At 39.0% G+C, this 16117-nt stretch overlaps 1 protein-coding gene across 1 annotated transcript in view; it reads right to left on the reverse strand.

Annotated features, from left to right (window-relative positions):
- fab1 (fab1 kinase) overlaps positions 1-16117 on the reverse strand; it is a 296509-nt gene that overhangs the window by 88410 nt on the left and 191982 nt on the right. The window contains exon 23 of the mRNA XM_067159454.2: positions 13173-13347. Within this exon, the coding sequence (XP_067015555.2) occupies positions 13173-13347 (175 nt within the window). The remainder of the gene's footprint in view (positions 1-13172; positions 13348-16117) is intronic.

The raw sequence follows: 16117 nt of genomic DNA on the forward strand, positions 1-16117 counted from the left end.
GGCAGTCCAAGGATGCACAAACTCCTCGGTTTACATATCCAGAAGAATAATAAATAAAAATAAATACATAAAGTTTTATTTGAAAAATCATTATCATTTTCTAGTAATAATGCATTTCCCTAGAATAAATAATATGGGGAAACAGTGAGAGTGTATGGGAGGAAGTTGTGTCATCTTATGGAATGAAGTTCTCAGCACAAAAGAGTGAAGTGCTGGTAGCGACACGAAACAAGAACCGAGTGTATCATGGCATGACATTAGGAGTGGGGGGCAGTTGAAAAGACCTCAAAGCTTTAAATACCTGGGAAGTATAATTGAAGAAAATGAACCACAGGATGGAAATCAATAAAAGAGGAAGGTGAACAAATGGATTATTTAAGAGTGCAGGAGGATTGATATGGAAAAGGGATGTACCACAGAGATGTAAAGGATTTATTTTGTGCCAATTTTGACATATGGATCAGAAACATGGGTGATGGACAGGGATAAAAGTAGAATACAAGCAGTGGAAATGAAGGTTCAAAGGTGTCGAGTAGATTTAACAAGAATGGACAGAGTAAGAAATGAGAGAGTTCGGTAAATGGTAAATGAGGTACCCCTACAGTAAAAGATTGAAAAATCAAGGGTGCAGTGGTATGGACATGTTAAGAGAATGGAAAGATGTTAGAAATGGAGCTGAAGGGAAGAAGACCTACAGGAAGTTCAAGGAACAGATGCCTAAAAGGTGTAAAGAAGAGCACTGAGGCAAGAGGAGGGAACTGGACGACATTGATAGAAAAAAAGTACAGGGTGGACAAAAAACGATGGAGAGGCTTATGCTTCAAGCACACCTGGCCTGTAGTTGGAAACTGCTCCAGATGATGATGACAGAATAAATTGTGCACTTTATCTCATTTTCAAAATACATTAACATGAGAAATTAAAAAAAAATAAAAAAAAAATAAAAAAATAAAAATAAATAAAAATAGAAAAGTACATTGAAAAATATTGCCATCATGAAAAATGACCACCCCTTAAGAGCTGTTTCTCATACACTCAGAATTGTCCGTTAGCTCGTAACCTTGACAAGTGTATACTTTACATACTCAATATGAGCTACCAAGCCATAAGTGTATTTCCAATTTCAAGTCTATGGGCTGATGAGCCAAATAGCAATGATTCTCCTAGAACAGCCCCAGACTTAAAATGTTGCACAGTGTGGACCTGGCTTCATGTTAACAAACAGGAAGTATAAAATAAAATTAAACATAACACTTCTATAACATTCCACAAGCACTGAAAAAAAATCATGCATCCTGAATGTAGAAGGTACATGCCATGTGTCTGAACCAAGAGCTCCTCATGTTCCTGAGGAGCCTGTTTCTGCTTTCCAGCTTCATTAGAAGGGTGGGGGCATCTTGACAGAACTTCAGTCTTGATGTGGGAAGAAGATAAGAAGAAAGCCAGTTGAACACAGGGTAAAGGAAGAGACAAAGAACAGTTTTTTGTTTTTTTTTGCTATCTGCTTTACGTCGCACCGACATAGATATGTCTTATGGCGACGATGGGATAGGAAACGCCTAGGAAGTGGAAAGAAGTGGCCGTGGCCTTACTTAAGGTACAGCCCCGGCATTTGCATTTGGCGTGAAAATGGGAAACCACGGAAAACCATCTTCAGGGCTGCTGACAATAGGGTTCAAACCCACTATCTCCCGATTACAAAGAAAGATAAAGAGGAATACAGGTGGTAAAAGATTGGGAAGACAGGACAAACACAGAAAACATTGGGATCCTTTCCTCCATTTGTGTTTATCTTGTATTCTCAGCAGTGGCATATGCGGGGATCAAGACATGGGCTATCACTAGACTTATGCCCGAGTGCACCAACCTCGGTAAAGAGAATACCGCGGTAAACTTCACAATTTTACCAGGGTAAAGTCGTATTTCTGTTGCACCAAGCTCGGTTTCGAGTTTACCGACATTTTACCGCGGTATAATGTTTACCGCGCGTGAGCGAGCGGTTAACTAAGAAAACCGCGGTAAAGTTGTATTTGTGCTCTGTGGTTAAAGATTCCAAGATGGAGCTTAACAACTATAGGTTATATCTCCAGTATCTTAATCAGTTTGATGGAATGAAGGGAGAATTATAGAAGAGAGACGCGATTTATTTGAAGAATTAAGCGATGTTTCGTTCCAGAGAAGATTTAAATGGTGAACAATTGGAATGCCCGACTGAGAGAAACTGTCCGAAATCGTCTTTTAATAGCGCTGCGGTTCTATGCAACTGGAACATTTCAAGGAGTGATCGGTGACGTCTGTGATGTTGACAGAACAACTGTATGCCGCATAATACACAAGGTTTCTGATCTACTTGCGTCGTTATCGCCACAGTTCATTCAACTTCCACTTACGCAGCGAGAACAAAGAGAGGTTATGGAAGGGTTTCATACAATAGCTGGGTTCCTTGGTGTATTGGGTGCGCTGGACTGCACTCATGTGCGAATACAGTCTCCCGGAGGTGAAAATGGGGAGGTATTTAGAAATAGGAAAGGTTATTTCTCGCTAAACGTGCAAACTGTGAGCGATTCGAACTTCACGATACGAGATATTGTAGCAAGATGGCCAGGGTCGACTCATGATAGCACAATATTTCACAATTCTCGGCTGAGAGCGCGTCTCGAGACGAGAGAAATAGCTAATGGCTATATTTTGGGTGATGGAGGTTACCCATGTAAATCCTTCCTCCTGTTCAGAATCCCACCTCCCCATCAGAACAACGATATAACAGAGCCCATATTGCCACAAGGAATGTTGTCGAGAGACAATATTGTGTGTGGAAAAGGAGGTCCCCTTCCATGTCTTTAGGACTTCGATGTAACATTCAAAACATGTCGAACATTATTTTCCATTTTAAGGAGTCGATAACTTGCTTGCGCTGTCACAAAATGTAAACACGAGGGACAAGTGACTGTCGAAACGATCACTGCCGGCTGGATAAACTAAAGACAAGTGACTATCGAAATGATCACTGCTTCCTGAATACTACTTCGAATTTCTTCCGAGGGGAATAATAGCGAGAAAATCAAGCGTCAAGAAACCGCGGTAACGAAACCGGGTGATAGTAATGGTGCACTGCTTTTACGACAATACCACGGTAAAAGTTTTACCACGGTTTCGTAAAGGCTGATAATTACCGAGCTTGGTGCACTCGGGCATTAGGTTACCTCTTTTCGATAGTTGGTTTAGTGAACATCACGCCTTGAGCATTTTGGATCACCGGAGTAACCTGCTATGTTGTCAAGGCTGTTTCACAAGCTACTGCCCTGGCCTCGGCCAATGCCAATACTCAAAACCTAATCAGTGGAAATGGTAGCCTAGGGTTTAGCAAATTAAAGCCTGACTTTGTGGCTAAATGGATAGAATGTTTGCCTTTGGTCCCATGGGCCCAGTTCAATTCTTGGAATCAACTGCCTTGTACTCTTAATAACATAACATCTTCACCATTTATTTCATCCTCATTAGGTCAGCACCACACCTTTTCACAGCCTATGCACTATTATTATTATTATTATTATTCAATTAAAATTTAGAATTTTACAGCATTACCAGCTTTATTAGCTTTCTCGGTAGATCGGTGATGGTCTCCGACCAATGATCATGGGTTCAATTCCAAACAACAACCTGAAAGATTGCATTTCATTTTAGCAAATCTACCTATGAAAAGAAAATCATATTACTCCTATAACAGCAGCCCTGCAGTGTCTTCCTACCAGGATGCAGAAGTAGACAGGAGTGAAATACCAGCACTCTGTTATTTATTATAATTAAGGGCCAGTTCTACCACATCCAGGTAAAGTAGCACGTAACTTGCCCTCTGCGTAAAAAGATATTTCCGTTCGAACACTCCCAGGTAGCGCTATCAGCAGCATAAATTGTAGTTACCCGGCGCGTAATTTATTGGCCACTTCGAGGGCCCGATAAGACTTGACCTGCCAGGCAATTTTTGAGAGCTGAACATTATTAACTGTATTTCTGGTGACATACAGTTTAAATTAGCGTAGTATATTGATAAAAGCATGATACCATAACAGTGATCGATATTGTATTACAGGATTTTGAACATTAATGCTTCCCTTGATTTGCAACTGTCACACCAGCCTCTAGCATCAACAGTATCGGGGACACATTGTATGTCAAGCTTTTACACAGAAACTCTACAAGGATATAAAATCAAAACCTTTTTGGAAATCATTTCAAATGGGCTTTCATTTTCTAATTTTAATTTTTCAGTTTTTAGACAGCAGGTATAAGTTAGTACTGTATATGCATCTCGATCACCCCAAGCATCCTTGTAGCGTAGTGGCTAATGCACTCGCTTTGTAATATGATTTAAAGTCAAGAATTTCATGTTTGATCCATATTGAATAGAGATTATAAAACAATGAATTACATTGTACAGTTGTTGAATTAAATGAGGTTGTAATTTTAATCTAACAACATATCTTGTATTGAAAAGGTGGATCCTGTACAATCTAATTCATTGTTTTGTAATATGAGGTACGCAGATTCAAGTCCTCTTTATGCGGAATATTTTTATTTTCATAATTAACTGTTGTATTCTTCTGTATGCCTTTTTTCACACCTTCTTTTGTTATTAAGATATTTCAATGAAATGTTACATCACAATATTACGTCTTCTAGGAAAATGCTTTATATGTGTGCTACTTATAGAAAGTTATGTTATGATTAATTCCAATCATCACTGACCTGCATTTACGATTGTACCCAGGTGACAGATTCCTTATCAATCGTTTACCTAAACGATTTCAAAGAAATTGGAAACTATTTCCAATCTCAAATTCATCTTCCTATAAATGGATATTTACCCCAATTTGTCCTTTAACTTCATCTGCCAACATTAGGAACATCAGAATGAAAATTATAAATAAATAGAAGCATCTGGAACTAAATGAGGTCACAGAGCTAGTTGCAAATAGAGTATCGTGGAGATATTTAATCAATTCACAGAAGCCTGCAGATAGAATGCTCGAAGGCAATAAGTACATAAGGGAGATATGTGTATATATGTACATAGAAACACGTAAAAGAGATTTAAGAATAACGGTAGGGAACGAAAATAAATTTGAATTAAAAAGACAAAGCGTACCTGCGTACTTTCTACTTGGGAGCGATCCCTTGACCAATCTACTATGAGAATACTTTACAAAACGCTGCGTGGTGTAAGAAAATTTTAACATTAAAATCTTGATATTTTAATCCTAATTAGGTTTTGATTTTGAAACTTATAGATTAACCTCACAAAAGTTTGACATAAATCGTTGTCCATAACTCAGATGCAAGCACAGGAAAATAAGACAATCAAAATGAGCTTCATACATTTAACAATAGATAGCACCTCAGTTGAAAGCAAGAAGTCACTGAAAATCAGTCTAGCCAACCCCATATATTGGTGTCTAGCTCTGGGTAGCTACCTAGTGCTTACACAGAGGTGGTAGCACACAAGCCAAAGTACCAGCTGATTTATACCCCCGGGTAGTTTACCTCCCGCGTAGCTGCCATCCAGTTCACCAGCAGATGGTAGAACCGGCCCTAAGTCAAAAGTATCACGTCAGGAAGTCTATACGATGAGGAATGCATGGTTGTTAATCGTGTCCATTTGGAGGCTTCTGTCTTTGAGCTAACTCTCTCACGTCGAACTGACGGAGCGAAGCCTTATACACCTATCCCTTCAATTCTCACACCCATTACTATAGGCGGGTGCCTTATCTCTGACGTCACAGCGCTCAAGGTCAGTCTGTTGTTCTGAGTGCGGCCATTGCGGCCAGCTGCGCCAGCCGCTTTATTACTATCATAGTTTGTTTTGTAGCCCTTAAAAGGGCTGTTGGACTTCCCAGGCAAGCCTGGTCAGACAGGAAATGATAGGAATCAGGAAAAGGTTAAACTTTAAAGTATAATGTGGCATTACCAAACAAATTTAATTTTAATGAACTCTCTTCGGATTTAATATTTATTACAACACCGAGTACGTGTCCCCTCCATAATTTAGCCACGCGGGGTGAGCCAAGGGGAGACAGACGCAGTGCTTGGGCTGCAATGTTGGTCTCCGATGTCTTGCACTCAAATGAGAGCGACATTTTTTCTCATTGCTTTTAATTTTTGTAAATGGAACAATGTGTCAGATGCTTACATTATAATATGCTTTAGATTTCCATCATTCTCGTTTGAGGTTTGGGCCTCACCAATAGCCTTGGTAGCCCTCAGTATATGTAACTGATTCTCAGTCTTTCACCAACTGTATTCATCTTTCTCTTTTTGACTCTTCGTTTGTTTATCCAGCTTTCTTCTTATCCAACACTACCCCTATCAAGATTGAAGATCTGTCAAGATGGCCCCTCAGAGAGTGCTGGTACCCACCTACCTGATGAAGTTGGGGACAAGAAACAAGCTCGTCAGGTCCAGGGAATAAATGGATGTAGAATTGGGATTGATGAGGAGAGAGCCTCTCTCTTGTTGAAAACAGCACTATATGAAGATGTGAACATTGTCTTTATCCTTGTCCTTTTGTGTTTTCATGTTTGTCCTGGCCTCCTTTTTTATTGCTCCCTCTTCTGATGCTCACCTGTGATTGAATTTATTCTATTACTGTATTTACTTGCCTACAGACCGAGCTCGATAGCTGCAGTCGCTTAAGTGCGGCCAGTATCCAGTACTGCAAGTAATCGGCTTCATTTTCCGTATCAAAATCTAATCACAGAGAGTTACAATATTGAAAATCTTCCACCTTTTTGATACTTTTTATTTGCCTTTTAGCAAATTTTTATTTGTAAACAGTACATGTTTCATTCTCACTTGGGAATATCTTCAGCTGTTATTAAAGCATAGGTGAATTGCTAAGTTTTTAAACACGTTATTTGCAAGTACATTGATTCTCTTAAAAACTACTAGAATACCAATTAAATTAAATGATATTAAAACAATGTGGGGGTTAATGTGTTAATGAAATGAGTCTGGATGATTACATAATTGGTCAGCTTAAAAACTATATATTCACTTTGTTACATTAAAAATGTCTGTCTTCCGGTTAAAAGGTTTTAAAAATGATTGACTTCATGGCACTGTTCAAATTGTTGTTGAATGTTTCTCTCTTTCACTCCTTCCAGGTAAGCTGTTATTTATTATGAGCCTGCTTAAAGTGCCCTAAATTGAGTCTAATGCAGAACTTTGAAGCTGATTGCTGGTCAATTTTTAGGAAGGAAGCTTCGTCTCAATTTCTGAAATGAAATGAAATAAGGAAATGGGAATTTGTTTTTATAATGAAAACCTGTGTCTTTACATAATAACTTAATGTATAAAATGGTTCTTTACCTTGCTGTTGTTAGACTCCAATTCTACTGTGACCCTGGAGGGACGTTTGATGCTGCTTTACGTCTAGTATAGTAATGGTGTGTGTGTTCCGTTGTTTGCTCCTCCTTTCAGGGAGGCAAGGCTGCGGAGAGGGGAGGAGGCGTGTCGCTTATTGTCACGGCTTCGGCTTTAGAAGGGGTGGGGAGAGGGGATGTACATAATGGCGGAGGCTCGGTCTTATTTATCCTTTTACTGTCTGTGTTGTGTCTTTTGCCTAAAGTTTCAAGACTTGATAATATCCCTTCAAATATAGGGTTTCTATTGTCAATTGTTTCATTCAGGTTATTGTCCTGATTGCTTTTTTGTTCTAAATATATAGATTTTCTAATGTATTTAGAAGAGCTCCTTTGTTTATTTTATGCAATATGGTTAAATCCTGCTCTATGGTTGTGAAGAAGGTCTCAATTTATGGATACGCTTTGTAGACGACACTTTTGCCATAATAGATCGAAGAATGAATAACAGTGACGATATCCTCAATAAATTAAATACACTTAATTCTAGAATAAAGTTTACAGTAGAAAAAGAAATAGAATGTTCCATAAAATTTTTAGACATAAATATAACACGGAAAAAGGAAGAGTTTGTCTTCAAGATACACAGAAAACCCACTTTTACTCCCATTACAATAAAGAACTACTCATTGCACCCGGAATCGCAAAAATCGTCAGCTTACTACAGTTACATATACAGAGCGTTTAATATACCCCTTACACACACAGAACGAGAAAAAGAACTGCTCTTTATTCGCAAACAAGCCCAATACAATGGTTTTGAACTAAAAATAACAAACAAAATAATTGGTAAATTCAAACAGAAATTACAAACTAATCTAACACCCGAAACAAAAAAAAAAAAGACAGACAAATACGCCAAGTTCACGTTCAATAACCCCAACTTATATACAGTAACCAATTTGTTTAGAAAATATAACTATAAGATCGCGTATTCAACCAGCAATAACACAAAGCAAAAATTATTTAATTACAATAGTGTTAATTCCCTAGGAAAAAAACAAACATTCTGAATCAGGAGTTTACAAATTGAAGTGTCATCAATATGAAAAAAGTTATGTCGGACAAACAGGGCGCAGTTTTACTGTAAGATACCTAGAGCATGTCAATGCTGAAAGACATAAAAAAATTTCCGCGATGGGTCAACACATGACTTCAACCGGACATCAGTTCACAACCATAGATCAGGATTTAACCATATTGCATAAAATAAACAAAGGAGCTCTTCTAAATACATTAGAAAATCTATATATTTATTTAGAACAAAAAAGCAATCAGGACAATAACCTGAATGAAACAATTGACAATAGAAACCCTGTATTTGAAGGGATATTATCAAGTCTTGAAACTTTAGGCAAAAGACACAACACAGACAGTAAAAGGATAAATAAGACCGAGCCTCCGCCATTATGTACATCCCTTCTCCCCACCCCTTCTAAAGTCGAAGCCGTGACAATAAGTGACACGCCTCCTCCCCTCTCCGCAGCCTTGCCTCCCCGAAAGGAGGAGCAAAAAACGGAACACGCACACCATTACTATACTAGACGTAAAGCAGCATCAAACGTCCCTCCAGGGTCACAGTAGAATTGGAGTCTAACAACAGCAAGGTAAAGAACCATTTTATACATTAAGTTATTATGTAAAGACACAGGTTTTCATTATAAAAACAAATTCCCATTTCCTTATTTCATTTCATTTCATTTCAGAAATTGAGACGAAGCTCCCTTCCTAAAAATTGACCAGCAATCAGCTTCAAAGTTCTGCATTAGACTCAATTTAGGGCACTTTAAGCAGGCTCATAATAAATAACAGCCTACCTGGAAGGAGTGAAAGAGAAAAACATTCAATAACAATTTGAACAGTGCCATGAAGTCAATCATTTTTAAAACCTTTTAACCGGAAGACAGACAGACATTTTTAATGTAACAAAGTGAAAATTTTTGACAACTATTCCAATGAATAGATATAGTTTTTAAGCTGACCAATTATGTAATCATCCAGACTCATTTCAATAACACATTAACCCCCACATTGTTTTAATATCATTTAATTTAATTGGTATTCTAGTAGTTTTTAAGAGAATCAATGTACTTGCAAATAACGTGTTTAAAAAACTTAGCAATTCACCTAAGCTTTAATAACAGCTGAAGATGTTCCCAAGTGAGAACGAAACATGTACTGTTTACAAATAAAAATTTGCTAAAAGGCAAATAAAAAGTATCAAAAAGGTGGAAGATTTTCAATATTGTAACTCTCCAGTATCCAGTATTCGGGAGATAGTGGGTTTGAACCCCACTGTCGGCAGCCCTGAAGATGGTTTTCCGTGGTTTCCCATTTTCTTACCAGGGAAATGCTGGGGCTTTACCTTAATAAGACCATGGCCGCTTTCTTCCCACTCCTAGCCTTTCCCTGTCCTATCGTTGCCATAAGACCTATCTGTGCCGATGCGATGCAAAACAACTTGTAAAAAAAATACTCGCTTACAACACCCTTCTTCCTGAAAAGTTTCTGCTTATGCAGGTCATTAACACAGTCTCTTCCAAACTTCTCCTTTTTACCCCCACAGTCTTATCGTTCATACTGTTTCCCATTGTAGTCCTCTCCGATTTACATCATTCTCCACCTGATCCCTCCATCCCGTTTGGGCTCTTCCAGCTGGTCTTCTTCCAGGTTCTGTCCATTTCAGATCTCTTCTTGGTAATCTTTCATGTGCTACTCTTTTGACGTGGCTGAACCATTTCAGCGTAATTCTCTCCATGGCTTCTTTTAGGGGGTTGATCTCTAGCGTGTTTCGTATTGTTTCATTTCTTATCTTGTCCCTCCTCGTTTCACCCAAGATCCCTTGCAGAATGCGCATCTCTGTCGCTTGTTATCTATTCAGATCTTTTTTTTGTCGAAGTCCAACATTCAGATCCATAGGTCAATATTGGCAAATATGATATCATAATGTTTGCTTTGGTAGGTAATTTTTAATTTTCAACTTCGAAAATAGGGGAGGGTATAAAAGGTGAACATTTTTCACAAGATAGGTTAAGGTGACATTGTTTAGAAGCAGAAAAGTAACATCTAGCAGCTTTAAATCAATGCACAAAATAATGATTTAAATCTATATATATTATGTAAAAGTGACATTAACACCTTTAAAAAGTTTTGTATCAGCCCCTCATTCATTACTACAGCTGACTGGTCACATGACTTAACACTGTGCCCAGGCCACAGCTGCATAGCACCACACAGAGTACAAGGCTGAGCAGTGTTGCAATGTCTGAAGTTTTGCAACAAGGCAGTGAAATTTGATCACTTTGTTAGTATAATCAGATGGAAACTGCTGTCCTTCTCTGCAAACTTAGTCCATTCCAGCACATATAGCGTTCTGACCAACCTCTACTGGCTTTAATATCTTTCTACACAATACCAAGACTTTGCGCAATTTTGCGTCCTTCATACTGCATCATTTTGTGATTTACAGCATTGCCGTTGTTTCTTGCTTTCCTAATCAACTCCAAAACTTTTATGTACACATTTTTGTATTTTGCTTTCTTCACACTGCAGAGGAATTTAGATGTTTTCTTTCTTTTCCTTTCCTTGCTCCCAATAATGAATCATAAACAGTTGCACTTCGTATTTACATCTTGCTGTTCCCACTCCACTTTCTGCAAGCATATTCTAACACATTTACCTGTAAGATGGCATAAAACTTGTTCTCTTGCTCATTTTCGCTCCTGCTTGTGTACTCGATGCTTCATAATTATGCACTAAACATTACCAAGCGGAGCTCAGAATATGGGAGGGCATTGAGAAATGTAGGCCAAGGCCAAAGCACAGGAAGTGCAGAAGTGTGGGTTTGCCGTTAACTAAAATGCTGCACTTGCTGCTCGGTCACCTGAAAGACATTTTTTGCAATTTTTACAGATCCCTCCCCCCCAATAATAATAACTGAAAATTAAGGGGGGGGGGGTGAGTTATAGGCAAGTAAATATGGTATGTGTTCCTCTCTTTCTATATACGACTTGATAAATTTACAAATAATTACCCTTCTTCAATGCTATGTAATGAATGTCAAGTCCAAACAAACATGAAATCTAGAGTAACCACAGTGTGAAAATAAAACCTTGCTGTTAGAGCATGTATGTGTATGTTGAGTCCTCAGCCCTAAGGCTTGTTGGATCCTCAATAGCTCTGCCATCAGTTGTCATAGATGGCCTAGACTTCACTGAAGACGCCTACTAGGGAAATGAGGAGTGAGGTAGTTTCCCGTTAGAGCGTAGCAGGTATTTGTTCAGTACTTCACAAAATATATACTAACAAGGGCACATCCACAATGGTGAAGTCGCCGATCGCGATGAAACTTAGCAAACACATTGAGGTACATGTAAAAACAATGCCAGCATCAATTTTAGGCGCCAACATTCATTAGCGCGTTAACTAAGGGGCCTAAAAGTTGCGACATTTCAAGTTACGCGCGAACAGCGATGAATTCCTCCTGACCAATGCTTAGCCGGAACACCGCTTTGTGCCACACCTCTGCTCTTCCTCCCCTCCACCCTGCCTGGTTCAGCACCACTCGTTTCCCTCTCCCCGCGCTGCCGTCTGCTTAGCTGTCGAACAGAACCTGTGCTACACTGCGTACGCTATCAGCCTTCCTCATAGCTCTCCCCTGGAATTTCCACATTGTATAGGCAGTTTACATTTTATGAAATATTTATGAAAACGTTTGGGACGAGTCCTTAAGGGCAATGTCACTGAGCGTGTCAAAAATTATTTTTCATCTTCAAGCAAAGCACGGAAGTCACGGTGAAGAAGGTCCGCTGAACTTTCGGGAGCTGCAGCTTTATGACGTGATTGAGGGCGAGTGTTAAGCAGTCAACTATTGTCAAATAGGTTTTGATGCTCACGGGGAGATGTCACACTGCGGACATAGGCCGTAATAACGTAGACTGAAGCGTGGTCTTTTGCGCTGCATGTGAAATTGTAGGTTTATGATATGTTGATACCGATAACTCTGTCCAACTCGCTGGCTGAACGGTCAGCGTACTGGCCTTCGGTTCAGAGGGTCCCGGGTTTGATTCCCGGCCGGGTCGGGGATTATAACCTTAATTGGTTGATTCCTACAGCACGGGGGCTGGGTGTATGTGTTGTCTTCATCATCATTTCATCCTTATCACAACGCACAGGTCACCTACGGGTGTCAAATAGAAAGACCTGCACTTGGCGAGCCGAACCCGTCCTGGGATATCCCGGCACTAAAAGCCATACGACATTTCATTTCATTACTGATAACTCTCTCGTTTTTAAATGAACAGTTGTGTTCTCCGTTGTTCCTGTCAATACGTATACACATAACAACATGTATTTTAGTTATTTGTTTTATTTCTCCTCGCAAGCGCGAGGAGAAGGGAGGGGAACGTGCCGTGAGAACCACTTGGAGGGTAAAAGGCGGTGCAGAGGTGTGTCTCCAGACGGGAAGGTGTGTGCCGGCTTAGCATTGGCCAGCAGGTATTCATCGCTGATCGCGCGGAACTTGAAATGTCGCAACTTTTAGGCCCCTTAGTTAACGCGCTAATGAATGTTGGTGCCTAAAATTGATGCTGGCATTGTTTTTACATGTACCTCAATGTGTTTGCGAAGTTTTTTAGCGATCGGCGACTTCACCATTGTGGATGTTCCCTTGTAAGTGCTACAAAATGAATGCTAAATAAGAATGAAGTCTCTTACATAAACTATGTATGCAATAAGCAATCAGGGAAAGCTCACCTTGCTCTGTAGTGCTGCTGGGATCCTGGGAAGAGAAGTTAATGACAAAGCTATCCTCTCCCTCCAGGGGGCCAGTGATGGGGACTGCTACTATACCAGTGGGGGATGGGAGGTCATTATACTGCACCTCCAGACTCGTAGGACTTGTTGCTTCAACAGCCACTTCCTGTAGCACCTGTGACAACAGAAAAATAAAACGGGACACCGGCTGACAAGGAATTCTCGCCAAAAGAAGTTAATATACTTTGAGGTAGAGATTAATATGCCAATTTCAGATCTGCCTTCACTTTTGTCTTATCACATGTACTTTTCTATTTATTTGTAATTTTTGCTTTGTTTATTTTCATGCTGCTGACTGCAAGATTTCCCCCCTGTCATAGACAAAGCTTATCTCATCCTTTATCTACACGGAATCGTCTCCCTCTATCACACTTTGTATATTGAATGCAGCATATTTGTCTTACTAGTAATAGTGAATCTTGTGTGAAAGTGATATAAAGATTTTGTGGTACTGTGTAATTTACATCAAATTAATTTTCTTTTTCTTCAGCATTTGTCCCTCCCAGTGGCGGGGTCCACTACATGGATTCATTGTTTCCATTTAGTTCTGTCCTGGGAAATGCCAGGATGGAGAATGATGCTCTTCAGATCTTTGTGAAAGGTAGGCCCATCACTGTTTTGGTCATCATTTTGGTCTCCAACTGGCGACTTCTAACATGTAACCTGTCTTCATGATTGTGTCGGCCCCTTCCCTTAGTACATGTTGAAACCGTCGTAGATGACTCATGCACATTTTTTCTTGAATCATTTTAATGCCGAATCTATCCCTGATGGATTCATTGGAGATGTGATCTAGTTTAATGACGCCAGACGTCCATCTCAGCATCTTAGTCTCCATGGTGCCCAGCCAACGCTCTGTCTCAGTCATAGTCGGCCATCAATCATTTGCAAAGATACAGTCCAACAGGTCTGATAACAGAATAATAGAGTTTTGATTTGAGATTATCTTTAATCATCCAGTCACTAGTGACACCAGTTGTTCTCCATTTTGTCCAGGCTGCGAATATCCTTGCATTGACATCTTTGACAAGTCGACCATCATCAGTGATCGTGAAGCCAAGATAGTAAAACCATACTGATATGAGGTAGGAGAAAATGCCTGTCCTGAACCCTGAATACCTAGGAAGATGCTGGCAGCAGCTCTACAGTGCTTGGTGACAGGCTATGTGACAAGCCGGCCATAAAATCTCTCAGTCACAATCTCATGGAATTTACATCAAATGAATAAGGTGAGTTATTCTAATAATAATAATAATAATAATAATAATAATTAATAATAATAATAATAATAATAATAATAATAATAATAATAATAATAATAATAATAATAATAATAATAATAATAATAATAATAATAATAATAATAATAATAATAATAATAATAATAATGAGACCTCAGCTGCTGTGTGCAAGCATTTAAATTTGACACTATCTGACTGCTTACTTGTCAATTTCAAAGTTTTCTTTTACTCCAGGTCTACTAGACAGCACAGTAAACTGAATCTATTTTGAGGTTCTATGGCTGTACCTTATACTAGTGCATGTAGTTTTTCCTATATCCCTCATATACAGGGTCTTTCACTCAAAGTGGGGCTGGCCGGCGCAGTGCAGCGAGTAGATGGGCGAGCTGAAGGTCAGACGAGCACATGACAACGCGCTGAGCCTGGGGCCGGAAGAGTGCCCGTATGAATCGCATGTAAATGACAAACATATACAATAACGCATAATCAAAGCAAAATAATTTCTCACTTTGTCACAGAAGATGTTGAAAATGTCCTACACCTGCATCTACACATTTTGGCTTCATCTAAGGAAATTTTCATTCATACACATTAACTCATCTACCGAGATAGCCTTAATTTCTCGTGGGGGTGTTTGAATAAACGATTTTTTGGATAACCAATCATTTATGAAAATAAAAGGGTTGAACACAAAACTGTATATATTTCGTATCACATGTCTTACAAATAACTTTGAATAAAGTAATTTAAAGTAGGCATACAGCTTAGGAAAAGAAGTCGAAAATTTTCTTTCACTTCAGAGCTGAGATTTTTTTTTTTTGCCACTAAATCTCTCAAACATTTTAAAGAAGCAATTGGACAGAATCATATTCTTCTTAGTGTTGTTCTAACCACTTCATAACTGTCTCCAGGCATTGAAAAGTTTTCTCAATGGATGATCCTTTTGCAGCATGATTGTCGTCGGCAGGCTCTTCCTTGCTGTCGCACCTTATATACACTGCGAACTGCACAACAACTACTGTCACAAGTGAAGGTTCACACGCCACTGATGATGCAAGGTTAGTCATGTAGGCCAGATGGCAGAGAGGGGGAAAGTGCTGCAGCACTACAGCACTAGCAGCCGCTAGCGGAACTTCCACATGATGCACAAATACTGAATTTGCCAAGTGCAATGCTTTCGATTAACTGATGTTTCAGCTGATCAGTATTAGGATAATCAATGCTCTACTGTAATACCATATGTGTTAAATTATGCACCACTGTCACAAAACAACTGAACAAAGTGTAATAACTTCCAGACAGGTGAATTCATGTCCTATCTGATAGCAACAGTACAAAGTACATGTTACATAATTTCAAAGAGGTATATTTGATTTCTAGTGTTTCTTGAAGACTGCTTGTAAAATATGGTAAAATATGCACAATAAAAGTTGAAAATATGCACTATAAATCCAAAATTTGAAATATATTCACTAATCTCAAATATATATAAATATGCATATTATGTATGTATTATTAAATTTACTAATTCATTCAATTTCACCTTCAAACGCACTTTCTTGTCAATTTTGGAGGTATACCCATCGGCAAACAAAATATGCATATGCATACATATCATCACCAACATGAGGTACTCCAGTAAGC

Source organism: Anabrus simplex, chromosome 1 (assembly GCF_040414725.1).
Source record: "Anabrus simplex isolate iqAnaSimp1 chromosome 1, ASM4041472v1, whole genome shotgun sequence".
Classification (NCBI taxonomy): domain Eukaryota; kingdom Metazoa; phylum Arthropoda; class Insecta; order Orthoptera; family Tettigoniidae; genus Anabrus; species Anabrus simplex.